General features: G+C 37.1%; 1 protein-coding gene across 6 annotated transcripts in view; it reads left to right on the top strand.

Moving 5' to 3' along the window:
• The first annotated feature begins 2,454 nt into the window (after positions 1 to 2,454).
• MTMR2 (myotubularin related protein 2) overlaps positions 2,455 to 15,024 on the top strand; it is a 91,262-nt gene continuing 78,692 nt past the window's right edge. Inside the window, exons 1-2 of one of the 6 annotated variants that reach the window (XM_001146996.6) lie at positions 2,455 to 3,950; positions 13,524 to 13,594. Coding sequence is in view for 2 of the 6 variants with exons in the window: in XM_508710.6 (XP_508710.2) it covers positions 3,871 to 3,950 (80 nt within the window). In the remaining 4 variants the exon portion in view is untranslated. The other 5 variants (XM_063784439.1, XM_063784438.1, XM_063784440.1 and 2 more) reach the window with 5 other exon arrangements.

Below are 15,024 nucleotides of genomic sequence, written 5' to 3'. Positions count from 1 at the left end.
CCCTGACCTTAGGCGATCCACCCACCACAGCCTCCCAAAGTGCTGGGATTACAGGTGTGAGCCACCGCAGCTGGCCCTTTGCCTTTTTATTTGAGATGGAGTCTCACTCTGTCATCCAGGCTGGAGTGCAGTGGTATGATCTTGGCTCACTGCAACCTCTGCCTCCTGGGTGCAAGCAATTCTCCTGCCTCAGCCTCCTGAGTAGCTGGGATTACAGGCACATGCCACCATGCCCACCTAATTTTTATATTTTTTAGTAGAGATGGGGTTTCATCATTTTGGCCAGGCTGGTCTCGAACTCCTGACCTCAAGTGATCTGCCCACCTCAGCCTCCCAAAGTGCTGGGATTACAGGCATGAGCCACACGCTTAGCCTGCCTATTTTTTAATGGGATTTTTTTCTTTTTTTTTTTTTACTGTTCAGATATTTTAGTTCATTATATATTCTAAATATTACTCCCTTGTCAGATAAATAGTTTGCAAATATTCTCTGCCATTCAACAAGTTGTCTCTTCACCTTGTAGATTGTTTCCTTTACTGTGCAGAAGCTTTTTACTTTAATATAGTCCCATTTGTCTATTTGTGTTTTTGTTACTTGTGCTTTTGAGGTTTTAGCTGTAAAATCATTGCCTAAAGTCCTGAAGTAGTTCCCTTATATTTTATTGTAGTTATTTTACAGCTTTGGGTGTTACATTTTAGTCTTTAATCCATCTTAAGTTGATTTGTGTATGTGGTAAGATACAGGGGTCCAGTTTTATTCTTCTGAATATGGATATCCACTATTTCTAGCACCATTTATTGAAGAGATTGTCCTTTCCCCAGTGTGTTTTCTTGATGTCTGTCCAAAATCAGTTGGCTGTAAATGCATGTGTTTATTTCTGGATTCTCTCTTATGTTCCTTTGGTATGTGTGTTTGTTTTTATACCAATACGCTGCTGTTGGTATAGCCTTATATTTATTTATATTTTGAAGTCAGATAGTCTGATGCCTCCAGCTTTGTTCTTTTTGCTCAGGATTGCTTTGGCTATTCAGGCTCTTTTTTAGTTTCATGTGAATTTTAGAATTTTTCTTCTTTTTTTGTGAAAAATGACACTGATATTTTGATAGACATTGAATTTGTAGATTGCTTTGGGTAGTATGGTTATTTTAACAATGTTAATTGTTCTGTTCCATGAGCATGAAATGTCTTTCCATTTATTTGCATCTTCTTCAATTTCCTTTATCAGAGTTTTATAGTTTTTCTTGTAGAGGTCTTTCATTTCCTTGGTTAAACTTATTCCTGGTTTTTGTTTGTTTGTTTTTGTTTTGCAGTTTTTGTAAATGGGATTGCCTTCTTGATTTCTTTTTTGGCCATTATAGATGCATAGAAATGCAAACTAATTTTGGATGTGGATTTTGTATTCTGCAACTTTATTAATTTATGAGATCTCAATGGTTTTTTGGTGTAGCACCCATACATGAACTGTTGTCAGTCTATGATGAGATCAACGCAATATTGAGAATAAGTGTTTAGGAACTTTCACGAAACTTTCAAGGAGTAATATCTGTTAAATCTAATAAACAATTTGGCCTTGTATTTTGCATACCTTTTTCTTTAATTTTCCTAGTGCAGTTATCCCTTAGTATCTGCAGGTTATTGGTTTCAGGACCCCCAAGGATAGTAAAATCTAAAGATGCTCAAGTCCCTTAAATAAAATGGCATTAGTATCTACATATAACCTATGCATACCCTCCTGTATACTTTAAATCAACTCTAGATTACTTATAATATCTAATACAATGTAAATGTTATGTAAATAGTTGTTATACTGTATTGTCTTCTATTTGTATTATTTTGTTTTTTACAATTTTTACAAATTTTTCAATCTGTGGTTGGTTGAATCTGAGGATATGGAACCAACTGTGATTAATTTTTCTTATATTTTAAAAAAGTATTGGTTGGTGATGGTTTGAAAATTAAAAACAAAACACTGTTCCTTCTTGCAGATAGTTTGAGAAAAAACAGCCCAGATTATAAATTGAAAAATTAATAACTTTTGGTGAGGTCCCAAGTTAACCATGTTTTTTCATTTTCTTAGAGTTCATTAATTAATTAGAGTTCACTAATTAATTTTCAGCTGATATTCTTTGCTTGTGTTTTCACTCTGAGAAGTTACCATTTTACCAGTCAGGTTAGAAGTCAAGCAGTAAGTTCAGTGGAAAAACAAGTAATAATAAATCTACTTAGTGAGACCGTACTGTGCAACCGACTCTGCACAGAGAAAAACAACCTATTACGTAGATATTTTTATTCCCATTTTACTCCCATTTTAGAGATGTGAAACAACTTAACCACAGCACAGAGCAAGTGCAGAGACAGAACCGGGATTCCGATGCAGGTCTGTCTGGTTCCAAAGTCTCTACACTTTTACTACACTGTTCTTTATTAATCACTAGATAGAACCATACACATATTGTTACATCAGGCAGAAGGTTTCGAGGGTTCTATTAACAAAGTGCTACGAATGAACTGGGTGGAAGAAAGTACATAGGTCTCCCATTCAAGGGTTCATCAGTCTTCACTAAGGAAATTTAAGTCAAAGTAGCTGACAGTGAGTCAGCATTTTGGAAGGCAGGTAGAGATGGTGAAGAAATAAGGAAATTCTTCTATGAGTCATGATAGATATTTAAGCTTGTTAAAAAATGTTTTTGACTACCTACTCCCTTTGCCTACAGAGTCCAGTTAAGGTATCTTCAAAATTATGGAAATAAAAACAATCGGTCGCTGTCTGTCCTTGCCAAACTCAAAAAAGGCTAAGCCTTTTGTGCTTAAACACATACTCATCAGTAACTACTCTACCTTACACTGAACATAACTAAGCTAGGTTGTTCTTCTTGGGAATGTACTTGCAAGTTAATACTGCACTGCAACTATAAGATTTTTTAAAAGACATCAGTTGTACATTATAAATTAAATCTAGTTTAAATCAATATAATTCAATTTATCCTAGCAAGGAAGTTTTTTAAGGATGGTCTGATTTTTTTTTTTTACAGGAATAATCTTTGCATAATTTTACACCCCATACATGAGATGATTAGGATTCAATCTCAACCAGAAAAATCCCTTTATGGTGTCCTTATGGCCTTCCTGTATCCTAACAGAAAAATCCTAGCAGAAGCATTTCCCCTTTACCCAGTTCCTGTTCTTTTATCACAGTTCTATTCCTCCACACTCCCTTCCTGCTAGGCACGGGAATTTGAAAGGGCAGGGGAAAATCGGTAGAAGTTTGTCTTCTACTTGGGTAATCCAATAGCACCGCATCCAGTAGTATATAATTCTTTTTGCATGTATATCAGTTTGCATGTATATCAGATCCTCCCCAATCCCTCTCCCATACCTCTTTCTCACTTTTCTCTCATTATCCGGTCCTCTTGTTTTCCTTGACCCCCACATTCCTGTCTAAATCATCCTCCTGGCCTCAGGTCCTTATCTCCTTCCTGAGACCCTCATGTTTAGTGTTCCCTCATTCCTCTTACACCTAGGATTTCTCCTCCTTCCATAAGGGTCTGGTCCTTCATCCCTCCCGCTTCACCAGACCCCCTCACCCTGGGAGCCGCCACCTCCCTTTCCCCAAGACCAGATGTCGCGCGGCCGGACACAACCAGCACGGAGAGTCGATGCCGGCGGCTGAGCTGCGCAGTGGGGTCTTCCCGCTGCCCAGCAGCCTACAGGCGCGGTGCACTCTGGGGGAACATGGCCGCTTCCGGTCTCCCTCCCGGGCCGGCGCTGGCCTGACTGCGGCCCCGGTCCGTAGCACTCCGCCCTCCGCTTCTCCCGCCCTGTAGCCGCGAAGACTGCTTCAGCCTTTCCCTCTGCTGCCCCTGCCGCGCGATGGAGAAGAGCTCGAGCTGCGAGAGTCTTGGCTCCCAGCCGGCGGCGGCTCGGCCGCCCAGCGTGGACTCCTTGTCCAGGTAACCAGGACGCCCAGGGCCCCGCCCGCGTCCGAAGGGGATGGAGAGGGGCCGGGGACCTGCTGGATTGTTGCCCCAATTCGCGGATTCTGGTTTCTGAAGGCTACGCCGGAATTCCTTCCCCGGGACTTGGGAACCACTTCTGCCTCCCTCCCTGGGGCGTGGAGGCTGAGGAAAAGGAGGTTAAAACTCGCTGCTGCTTTATCGATTCCTCCACCTTTCATATTCCTATCTCGTTTTCTCCCCGATGGAGGTGGTCCCAGTTAATTACTTTCTCCTGTCTTTCATTCTCTCTCAAACCTTTTTTAAGACAGTTCCCCCTGCCCCCATTCTTTTCCCCACATTTCCTGTCTTTCTCTGTCACTTTTTCCAAAACCATCCTAAAGTCAATCTTTCTTCCTCCACCCCTTCTTATGTCTTTGGTTTTTGGGTTCTTGCCCAGCCCTTTTCTCTCTTTTCATGGCTTCACCTTCTTAATTTCTTTCATGCTTTTCTCTACACTCTGATTTTCTTCTCGCCTCCCTTTTTGCTTAAATATGTAAATAAAAATGTCTCCTGTGCTTCTCTTTTCTAAATCTTCCAGCTGAAAGTCAGTATCAAGGAATCTGAGTGGTTTTTATCCCCAGTGATAGGTTTAAGAAAACAAAATGAGTGGTAGTTTTCTTCCTTCTTGGACTACTGGTTCTCCACGTTGTCATTTCTCTTGTAACAGATGGGAATTTTATCCTGGAATTTTGAGGAGGACTTTATGCAGCTTTGCAGAGAGCTTTTATGAATATTAACTAGACGCGTTTTGGATGCAGTCTTTTTCTTTGATTTTAAAATAATGATTTAAAAATTTTTTTAAAAATAATATAAGACCTGTATTTGCTTTTTATGCAGCCACGATGAAATCTGGTTCTTTTCCACTGAATAATAGTCTAATTGTTATTAGAGAGTGATTCGATAACTGCTGTGTGAAAACACACAATTTTCATTTTCTCCTTCAATCAGTTGAAGTGGCTCTATTATAATTCATTTTGGATTCTGCTAAATATGGGTAGTTATTGCCTTTTTTCCTGTTGATGTTCAGCACCTCACTGGGGAACCACTGTCTGATCCCGTCATTCTAGATTGCCATATGCACTCATAGCTCCCTGCACAGTCGTTTTTCAGAGTCTTTAATAAGCACACTATAATTGTTGGCTTAAAGTGCCTTTTCTACCAGGTTATAAGCTATTATACTTGAGGGCAATCTTAATCACCTTCATATCTCCAGCACTTAACATAGTCTCAGCATGTGATAGGTGCTCACTAAATGGTTTTTTTTTTTTTTTTTCGAATTTGTAGCCTGAATTATCCAGGAAAGGAGGATTTTTTTTTGCAGTTTGATTATATATATTGCACGTTTGAATCAAGTATTTTTTGAATTCTGTATTTATTGCTTTGAAATTTGGAAAGCTGAGGATTAACATGTTCAGTTGTATAATTCATTCAGAAAACAGGTTGGAAAATTCGAATTTTATGGGAAAGTTACAAATGACAACTATGCCTCAGAATAGCATAAGAGGCAACCAGTACTCTCATCCAAGGCAGAGAAGTTAGAACCACATGAAGCAGCACAGTATGTTAGAAAGAAGGAAGTACTGGAAGTTAGGAAGCTCCCATGCTGAAGTCTCTGGCTGAGCTAGCTCTTTGGTCTTTTCATTTAGACTTTCTAGTCTACAGTTTTCTCATCTTTTAAAATAAGAAGCTTGATCTAGAAAATCTGTAAGGTCCCTTGGAACTCTAACATTGTCATTTTTAAAATTTTAATGACAATACTAAGATGAATGCATTGATATTAATTTTAAAGATAATTCCTTTGCAAATAACCTTTGTTTTGGATTTTTGCAATTACACGAAATAAGTGTCCTTTATTATTACAAACTAATATACCTAACGGTGCCACTTGAACATATTTATTTCCTAAAACAGAAAGCCCAGCAAGTATAAAGATTATATATGTATATGAACTTCTCTATAAAAAATTATGTTACTGAGAAATTTGAGAAAATTAAGTACTCCTCGAGAGAATTGTGATATAGTAGATTAGCCTAATCCTCTCTGGACAAAAATATAAGTATGATTCCTGTTTTCCATAAGAGAATGCCAGCTTTCATTACTCTCCTCTGGAAGGTAGAAAAGTAACATTTACTTAATGTCTACTGTATGGAAGTTTCCCTGCTAAATTCTATGTGTCTTTTATTTCATTAATCATCATACCTGTTTGTGGCACTCTCCTTAATCAACAGTATGTAATAGATACATTATAGACACTAGTTAGAAAGCTTAATTTTAAACAATCTAGGCTAACACTTCATCGCAGGTGACTCTAATACATTGCCAGTGTGGACTGCTTTGGTCTCATAGCTATGTTAAGTGTCTATCTAGATTGTTTAAGTTATTTCTTTTGTTTCATTAGCCTTTGACAAAGCAAAATTATTGCTGTTTGGCCTATATTATCTCAGTTTTTGCAGAAATGATTCCCTTAAATTGTAGTTTATTTTTATGCTTTCTGTTTTTATACAGAGGCCTAATTGGGAAACTGCCTTTGGAATTTGTTTTGATATCTCTGGCAGAATAATAGTTAATATTGTTAAATGTGTCACAGAATGTTTTTCACACATGCATTAACATAAATTTCTGCTGAGTTTAGCTACAAAGAAAATTATTTATAGAAAAAATTATGTATGCTCCTTGTTTGTTAGTAAGTGGTAACTATATAACTGCGTCTTTCTCTTTAGCTTAGTAAAACTTTAGTCAAATTTATATCTGAAGGTGGTAATATACTCATCTCTAATTTCTTTAAGTACTTTTATTATTACATGAACTCAAGTTAAATATTATGTGTTATGTTTAAATGTATTGATTAGATGTCTGAAGCCCTTTTGGGAAGTAGGAAGGATGATACACTAATCCATGTGGTTGCCCATTGTTTTTTGAAAATGACATACTTGGCCGAGTGCCATGGCTCATGCCTGTAATCTCAGCACTTGGGAGGCCAAGGTGGGAGGATCACTTGAGCCCAGGGGTTTGAGACCAGCCTGGGCAACATAGTGAGACCCCATCTCTAAAAAAGAAAGACTTTTTAAAATAAGTAAAAATATTTAAAAAAATGAAAATGACATACTCCATTGAAGTTGGATGACAGGCTGTTGTGCAATCTGTAGTTCACAATAAACATGTGATGAGTCTTACTAAGTATCTGTAGTCATTTCAGAGTTCTCTTGTCTCCAGTTATGCCTTCTAGGTCATCATAGATCTGATGCTTTTGCCCACAAAAGGGCAATTTCATTCTTCATATGATATCCAGGTAGTAGTTTCCTAACCAGCTATAGTTATGTCATCCTGCATCTTTAAAAAAAAAAAAAGTAATCGTCAGCTGGGCGTGGTGGCACGCACCTGTAACCCTAACTACTTGGGAGGCTGAGGTACCAGAATTACTTGAACCTGGGAGGCCAAGGTTGCAGTGAGCCAAGAACGCACCACTGCACTTCAGAGTGGGCAATAGAGTGAGACTCCGTCTCAAACAAAAACAAAAAAAACAATAGTTGTCTTTGGTGAGTCCTGCTTAATATTGCCATACTTCAGTAAACTGTTCAGCAACTCTTGTATATCTTGCTGTTGGCCATTCTTCATGTATATCTATCCCCGCAGAAAGTGAGAGGGAGTTGTGGAAAACTTCACTTTAGCATCCTGATAATCTAGTTATATTCTGTAATTTTACTTTTGTTGGGTGTGCTCTGATTCTTGATATAAGTATGACTTTATAGGATATAGGTAAAATAATACTGTAGGTCAGATGTGATAATAAGAGTAGGCTTGAGTCTCAGAACTGTAATGAGTTACACAGCAGAATTTGACATCATATTGGTAATAATCTGCCATCTTAGTCTGGTTTTCCATTTTTCAGTTTATACACTATTATAAAATGCACTGCTTTAGTGCGTTTCTTTGATTAGTTTGTATTGTGCATAATCAAATGGTAAGATATCTAGTGCCGAATAGGTGCTGAGTGAACACCTAAATAAAAGAATGTTGACGGAATGTTCACCACTGGTCTTGTTTGTTGTTCCCATTCAAAGGATTAAAAAGGATTCCTTCTGTTGAATTTGGCCTGAACACTTGCAATTTCAGGTCTAAGCTGAAGTTATTTTTATGGGAGACTGGACATCTTGAGCTGATTTTACTGTTCTGTGCCCAGTCCTACACACAATGAGGTTATTATGTCCTCTTCAACTACCTATTTATCCATCTGCTACTCTTGATTACTTTTGCCCCTTTTGCTCTAACTTGTGTTGTTAGTCGTTTTAATTAATGTGTGTTCTTGTCATCCTTCATATAACCTCAGGCTTTAGTTATTCTGGGTACCATACTTGTTTATCCCAGATTATTTGGTTTTATCAATTTCTAGTATATAATTTCATTAGCATTGATGAGCATCTTATATTTACATTTAACTTCCATTAAAAAAATCAAAGGGGGGGTACACATACTCAAAGTAGTTCTCAACTAATTGCATTTATAAATTGCATGCCTGCCTTAAAATTATCATCATTTGAAAACAGGAATTCCTAGATTTCTGTTTCCATGGATTTTGATTATACTTATAGCCTGAAGAAGTAGAGGAGTTTCCTAGATTTCTAAAACACATTTTGTTGCAAGGTCTCATCTTTAGTTTTAGCCTCAAGGTCACTTAAGAGTGATGTGTTGGAGGCCAGGTGCAGTAGCTAACGCCTGTAATCCTAGCAGTTTAGGAGGCTGAACAGTTTGGGATCGCTTGAGTCCAGAAATTCCAGACCAGCCAGGGTTACATGGCAGAACACTGTCTCTGCAAAAAATAAAAAGTTAGCTGGGCATGGTAGTGCATGCCTGTAGTCCCAGATACTTGGGGGGCTGGTGTGAGAGGATCACCTGAGCCTGGGAACATTGAGGCTGCAGTGGGTTGTGATGGTGCCACTGTATTCTGGCCTGGGCAAGACAGTGAGACCCCGTCTCAAGAAAAAAAAGTGATATGTTGGTAGGAAATATGCTTTTATGTTGTTTTTCTAGTAGTGGTGATGGATTTGTGTACAATCACACATTTTTACCCATTCCCTTTGTCACTCTTGGCATGTCTGCTGAGACAGCTGGCAAGATTAGAGGTAGAAATTATAGCTGTAAAACAGAGTAAAGCTACCAGATTGAACCTACAACCTTGGCATTATTAGTAGTACCTTGTATCAAACATTGAACATATTAGACTAAAAATTACTTATTTGGATTTCATTACTTAAAAACCCTCAAAGATCTAAGTTCTCTTAGATAAGGAACAATATTGGTCTGACATAGTAATTATGTAGCTTTTCAGAAAGGACATATTTAAAGAATGCAAGTTGATAGTGAACCTGAGACTGGGTCCCATATATATCTGTATTTTTCCTTTTTATGCTATTATCAATAATTTCCTATTAGTGTAGACCAGTAGTTCTCAAAGTTTGGTCTCCAGGCCAGTAGCATCAGTATCTCTTTGGGATTTGTTAAAAATGCAAATTCTTGGGCCCTACCTTGGACCTAACTGAATTAACATTTTAGGGGTGGAGCCCAGCTGTTGGTGTTTTAGCAAGCTTTCCAGATGATCCCGATGGATGCTGAAGTTTGAGAACCACTGCCTTGGATCTTTTGCTAATTGGTGCCTTTTGTAATGCAATCAACATTAGTTAAAACTAAGTTAAGGTCTATGTTAGAAGTACTGTAAAACTATTACTTGAGAGCATTTTTGTAAAAATGTTGACTAAAGTAGTAAAAGGTAAAAGTCATCTCTTGTCGATTTATTAGATTTGATTTCTAGGAAATTTCCTAAGGCATTTTTCTTTGAGTAACATAAAACAAGAATATGTGTTTTAGGCTTTTTCTTAAAAATAGATTCTTAGTGAGAAAGATTAGTGGAAACAAGCATTTTTAAAAAAAAGTACAGTTGACCCTCGAACCACATGGGTGTGAACTGTTCAGATCCACTTTTATGTGGATTTTCTTCTGCTTCTGCCACCCCTGACACAGCAAGACCAACCCCTCCTCTTCCTCCTCAGCATGTGCAACATGATGAGGATAACAAACTTTATGATGACCCACTTCCACTTAATGGGTAGTAAATGTATTTTCTTTTCCTTGTGATTGTCTTAATAACATTTTTTTTCATTGTTAGAGTTCAGTATATTGGCGTGCAGCCTGAAATATGTTTTGATGGGCTGTTTATGTTATCCGTAAAGCTTCCAGTCAACAGTAGTCTATTAATAGTTAAGTCTGGGGAGTAGTTTGGGGAGTCAAAATTATATGCGGATCTTCAGCTGCGTTGAAGGTCAGCACCCCAACTCCTGTGTTGTTCAAGGGTCAACTGTATTATGAACAAGTAATTCCAGGAGGCCATCACCTGAACCTGTAAAGTTTGGATTATGCCCAGGGGAAGGAGATAACCTGGATACAGATGACCAGAAAGCAGTAAGTTTATTTTGGAAAGCTGCCAAGTTAATGCTATTGTATTCAAAATCATCAGAGCCAAAGATTGCGTGCGATTCAGGATTTGAGTAATGGAAATTCTCCAGATTTTAGTGTGGAATATTTTTCCTTTGTAAGGAAGATGGTTTTGAATATGTAAAGTACTTGCTATCTTTGTGTCTACTGTTTGATTTAGTTAAATCGGTAGATAATAATTAAACACTATTAGAGGTGATAGTCAAGGATAGGGAGTGATTTTAAAAACCTGCTTTCCACAGGAAGTCAAATTAAAAATGGAACTGTATAAAAAGATAAAGTTGGTACTAGATTATTAAAATAAAAAGGACTAGGGAAGATGCCTTCTTGAAAATAATAACTTCAGTTCCCTTTCCTGTAGCTTTATTATGCAAAGCTAATTGTGCCTGTCCCTCCTAATATGCTTCTATATAGGTACCAATGTTGTCATTAATACAAACTGTTAATAAGCAAGCTTCATAATTCTTCCCTTCCCCAAGTACATAGGACCTATGGCCATAATCACTGGTGAATATTTATTCTTTCAAAGACTCTTACTTTGTGTGAATAACTCTTGGGTTCTTTAAATATTTTTAGTCTAGAGTAAATAAGAGCAAATGCTGTGTATTAAATATATTAAAAATTACCTGTAAAATATATTTTAATTAAAAATTTAAACACTGTTATTTGGAAAATTCTTTTTTTTTTAAGTTCTACTTTAGGTTTAGCAGCACATAACAAAATACAAACTGACAGTGGCTTAATATAGGAGATGCTAAATTTTTTTCCACATGAAAGCCTGGAGATAGTCAATACAGATCGAATATGGTGGATCTGAAGTATCAAGGACCCAGATTGTCTTACATTCCAGGGTTACCTCATGAACCAAAATTATTGTTGGAACTCTAGCTATTATATCTTCAGGAGGAAGGGAAGAAGAGGAGCATACTCTCTCTCTTTGAAGGATACTTTTTTGGCAGTCACATGTCATTTTTTTTAACTTACATCCAGTTGGCTAAAACATGGATGGTCCCATGGCCATACGTAGGTAAACAAGAGGCTGGGATAGGCAGTCTCATCTGTGAGGCCTTTGTGCTGAGCTAAATTTGGAGGTTCTGTCACTGAGGAATAGGAGAGAATGGGTATTGGAGTCATAGCAGCTTTTCCCCTTGGGTACGGATGAATCATTTAAAAGAAAGACATTTTCCACCTAAAGTCTGCAATATTTCACTTATGCCAGAGACACCCTTAGAGCTGCAAATGCAATGACCAAAACAGAAAACACACTGAAAGAGAGGAGGTAATACATTGTTGCAGACCAAAAAAGAGAATTGTATCTTGGAGCACTCTGAACTCTTGAGTTTAGCTTTCTATTTTTTTGCGTCTTGTCTTGGGTCAGATTTTTATAATCCTAATCTGGAACCATAAAATGAAAGTGGTACATTTAATATTGACAAGATCATTAAGTGATGGGGAAATAGAAATCAAAGGAAGAATGGATTGCCGTGCTATATTATATTTCCCTTGAAGAGCTCAAGGAATTGCATGGTAAAGTAGTAGTGGTAATGAAGTTGATGGCCTACTCTGCTTACTTCCAATTTGACAACCATTTCCAAGCCATGTATCCATGTATTTTATCCTCTTCTAGAATGTTGCATCAGGTTCTACTTAGGTATTTTCTCTCATTTCAGTTGTAAGGATGTGGTTTCCATAAGGGAAATAAATAAAGCTGACCATTTTAATTTATGAATGCTTTTGCCAATATTCAGTTTGTTTTTATATCTTTGACCTAAACATTTTATTAAAAATGCGGAGACATCTGTGTCTTATATATTCTTTTGTCACCTAACTTAAATATTAATATTTTAAGCATATAATTTCAAACATAAGGAGTTTATAATTTGGACGTGAATAGAAGAGCATATGTATATAAGTCTCCTTTGGATTGATAAAACATTTATTCATCAGGCTCTGAGGATTTAATAGACATTAAGTCAGAAACATATCCATTTCTCTTCTCGGCAGAATTTCTTTTACTGATAGCAGCAAATGAGCAGTTGCTGAGGTAGGGAGGAGGCCTTGTCTGGAGGTTATGCATTAGCAAAAGGGAAAATAACTGGCTGATGATGGGCTGGTGATTACAAGCCTTAATTTTCTTGAGCTGAGCCAAGAAGCCCAGCAAAGTTCAAAAATAAAATTTTGTATAGTACAGATGTTCTCTGTTACCAATATTAGATAACAACATTCTTTTATCATAACCAAAGGCATTGCCTCAAAATAGCAACACTGAAGACAAGCCTTGCTTTCCTAGTGGTAGATAGTTATAGTAATAATAATGTTAATATTAAACACAACAATAATATAAATAGCACAACATTTATTGCATGCTTACTATGCTGGGCATGGTGCTACATTTCTTCTATGCATTTTCTCATATAATCCTCATAACTGTTTAAAGTAGAGAGTGTTAATGTTTCCATTTTACAGAGAAGAAAACGGAAGATTAGAGAGGGTACCTTGACATGTGAATTCAAGTCCATTTGACTTCAGGGTCTGTGTGCTCTAAAGAACACACATGCCTGAAGATCTAGTGCCCCAGGTGCAGACCAAAGCTTTGTAGTTAGAGGGCAGTCCCAGGGCAGGTTGATTGGGTGGTAGTGATAAGGACATGAGTTTCCTTGACCTGCTATTTTGCTGGAGAAGGATAAAGATACAGTATACATTCACCAAGTGAGAGTTTGTATTTGGAGAGAATTTTCTTTACCTTTGAATTTTTTTTGCCTTCTGACAGAAAATAGGATGATTTTTTTTCTTTGCCTGATGATTAAGAGGATTGTATCATTTCATTCATTACCTGATGATTAAGAGGGTAGTATCGGGTAGTATCATTTCATTCAAAAGAACAGTTTTACATTTTGAAGATCATATAAAGTATGAAGCAAGTAATTGCCAAAGCCTCCTCCCCACCACTCCCTGCCCTGCAGGCTTTGCACAATGATTTAGAATATTTTAGGGTTCCTTAAATTTCTGAATTCCCCTAAGTTCCTTTGTGTTTATTTACAGTTAATGTGTTAAGAGCCATTGACATTTGAAGATCATCAGAAGTGAAGATAAAACATCTCAAAAATTATAATGTAAGTGAATGGGAACATGCAGATATAAAAATGGACAAAAGTTAATATTGCCAACAATATTTCTGGATTATATATTATCCCAAATGAAATTTGCACGTCTGAGTAACAAGTAGTTTCAAACTTCAGTTCCATTTCCAAGTCCCTGTCCTTAAAATTCTGTGTTCTCTTCTACTTGGGGAAAGCAGTCACTAAGTTTTAGTCATCCAGTTATTTTCCATTAGAATTCTTTTGGCATCCATGTTCTGTTTTCTTCCTTTTCCTCCTTAGCACTTTGCAGTTTGACTTGAGAAGAGGATGACAAGAATTCATGTTATATGCAAAATGTTATAGATACTAAGGTCTTTGCTTTCCAGCTATTGATGTGTGTTGGGTATGTTATTCAAGTGTAATTTAACTACTGTTTTGTATGTTTCTTAGCCAAAAATATGACCAGTTAGTTAGCCACCTTCCTTCCCCCTCTTTCTCTATTCTTTCTTTTTTTTCCCCTCCTCTTTCCCTTCCTTTCTTTCTGTAAATAATTGTTTAACATCTACTGTGCCTTACACACTGTGCTAGATTCTGAATTCCTAAAAGCTTGGTGCTGAAATGAATTATATCATCTTTTCATACTCTTAGAGGGATTAGAGATGAACCAATTAGTGTTTTTCAACTGTGGCTGAGGACCACCTATGTATTTCAGTCAACTGTGAACTTGGTGAACATTTAACTTCCTAGGTTTCAGCATGGACATTCTGAATCATTGAGGTGACGTTAGGAATCGGCATTTAACAGTTGAAGAACCACCGATCCAGATGCTGTTGGATGCTAGTCTAGTTCCAAAAGTTTTCAGATGTGGAAATAGATCTAGAGAACTCTAATAATTTACCCCAAAGCACAATAAATGTTAGAGGGCCAGGAAAGGTTGTGGTTTTCCTCTGAGGTCATAGAGCTATTTAGTGTCAGAGATGATCTCCTAATTCCCAGTTCTAGACTTTACCATGTAGCATCATGATTTTTTTGCAGGGCCATATAGCTTCACTGTATTTCCTGTCTATAGAACCCTCTGCTTATACGATGTATAAGATTATAACCAATCCATCACTGTTCCTGAAAAAAATAAGAGGACATATGGGTTATGTAAATGAAAAACATACTGTTTCTTCATTTTTACTCAGATGTGTGACTCATTCTGGTTTTGAAATCATTGGATAGACTTGGTGAAGGAAAGAAAAAACTTTTTTTTGTATCCATGATATTATTTCTACCTGGATTTAAGTTTTGTGCTTACGAAAATGAGGATCTGATTTCATTTTTTGAGTGAAATAGTAGGTACAAATTTTATAGTGTTTTGCAAATAGTAGGTGCTTGATAAGCTATACTATGAACAGTTTACTGTTAAAACTTTTCTTCATTTGTATTCTGTGAAGTACGCTAGTTAGGAGTGATTTTAT

Source organism: Pan troglodytes, chromosome 9 (assembly GCF_028858775.2).
Source record: "Pan troglodytes isolate AG18354 chromosome 9, NHGRI_mPanTro3-v2.0_pri, whole genome shotgun sequence".
In the NCBI taxonomy this organism is placed as follows: Eukaryota; Metazoa; Chordata; class Mammalia; order Primates; family Hominidae; genus Pan; species Pan troglodytes.
The sequence above is the reverse complement of the archived record's forward strand: the minus strand, read 5'-3'. Positions and strand labels throughout refer to the sequence as shown.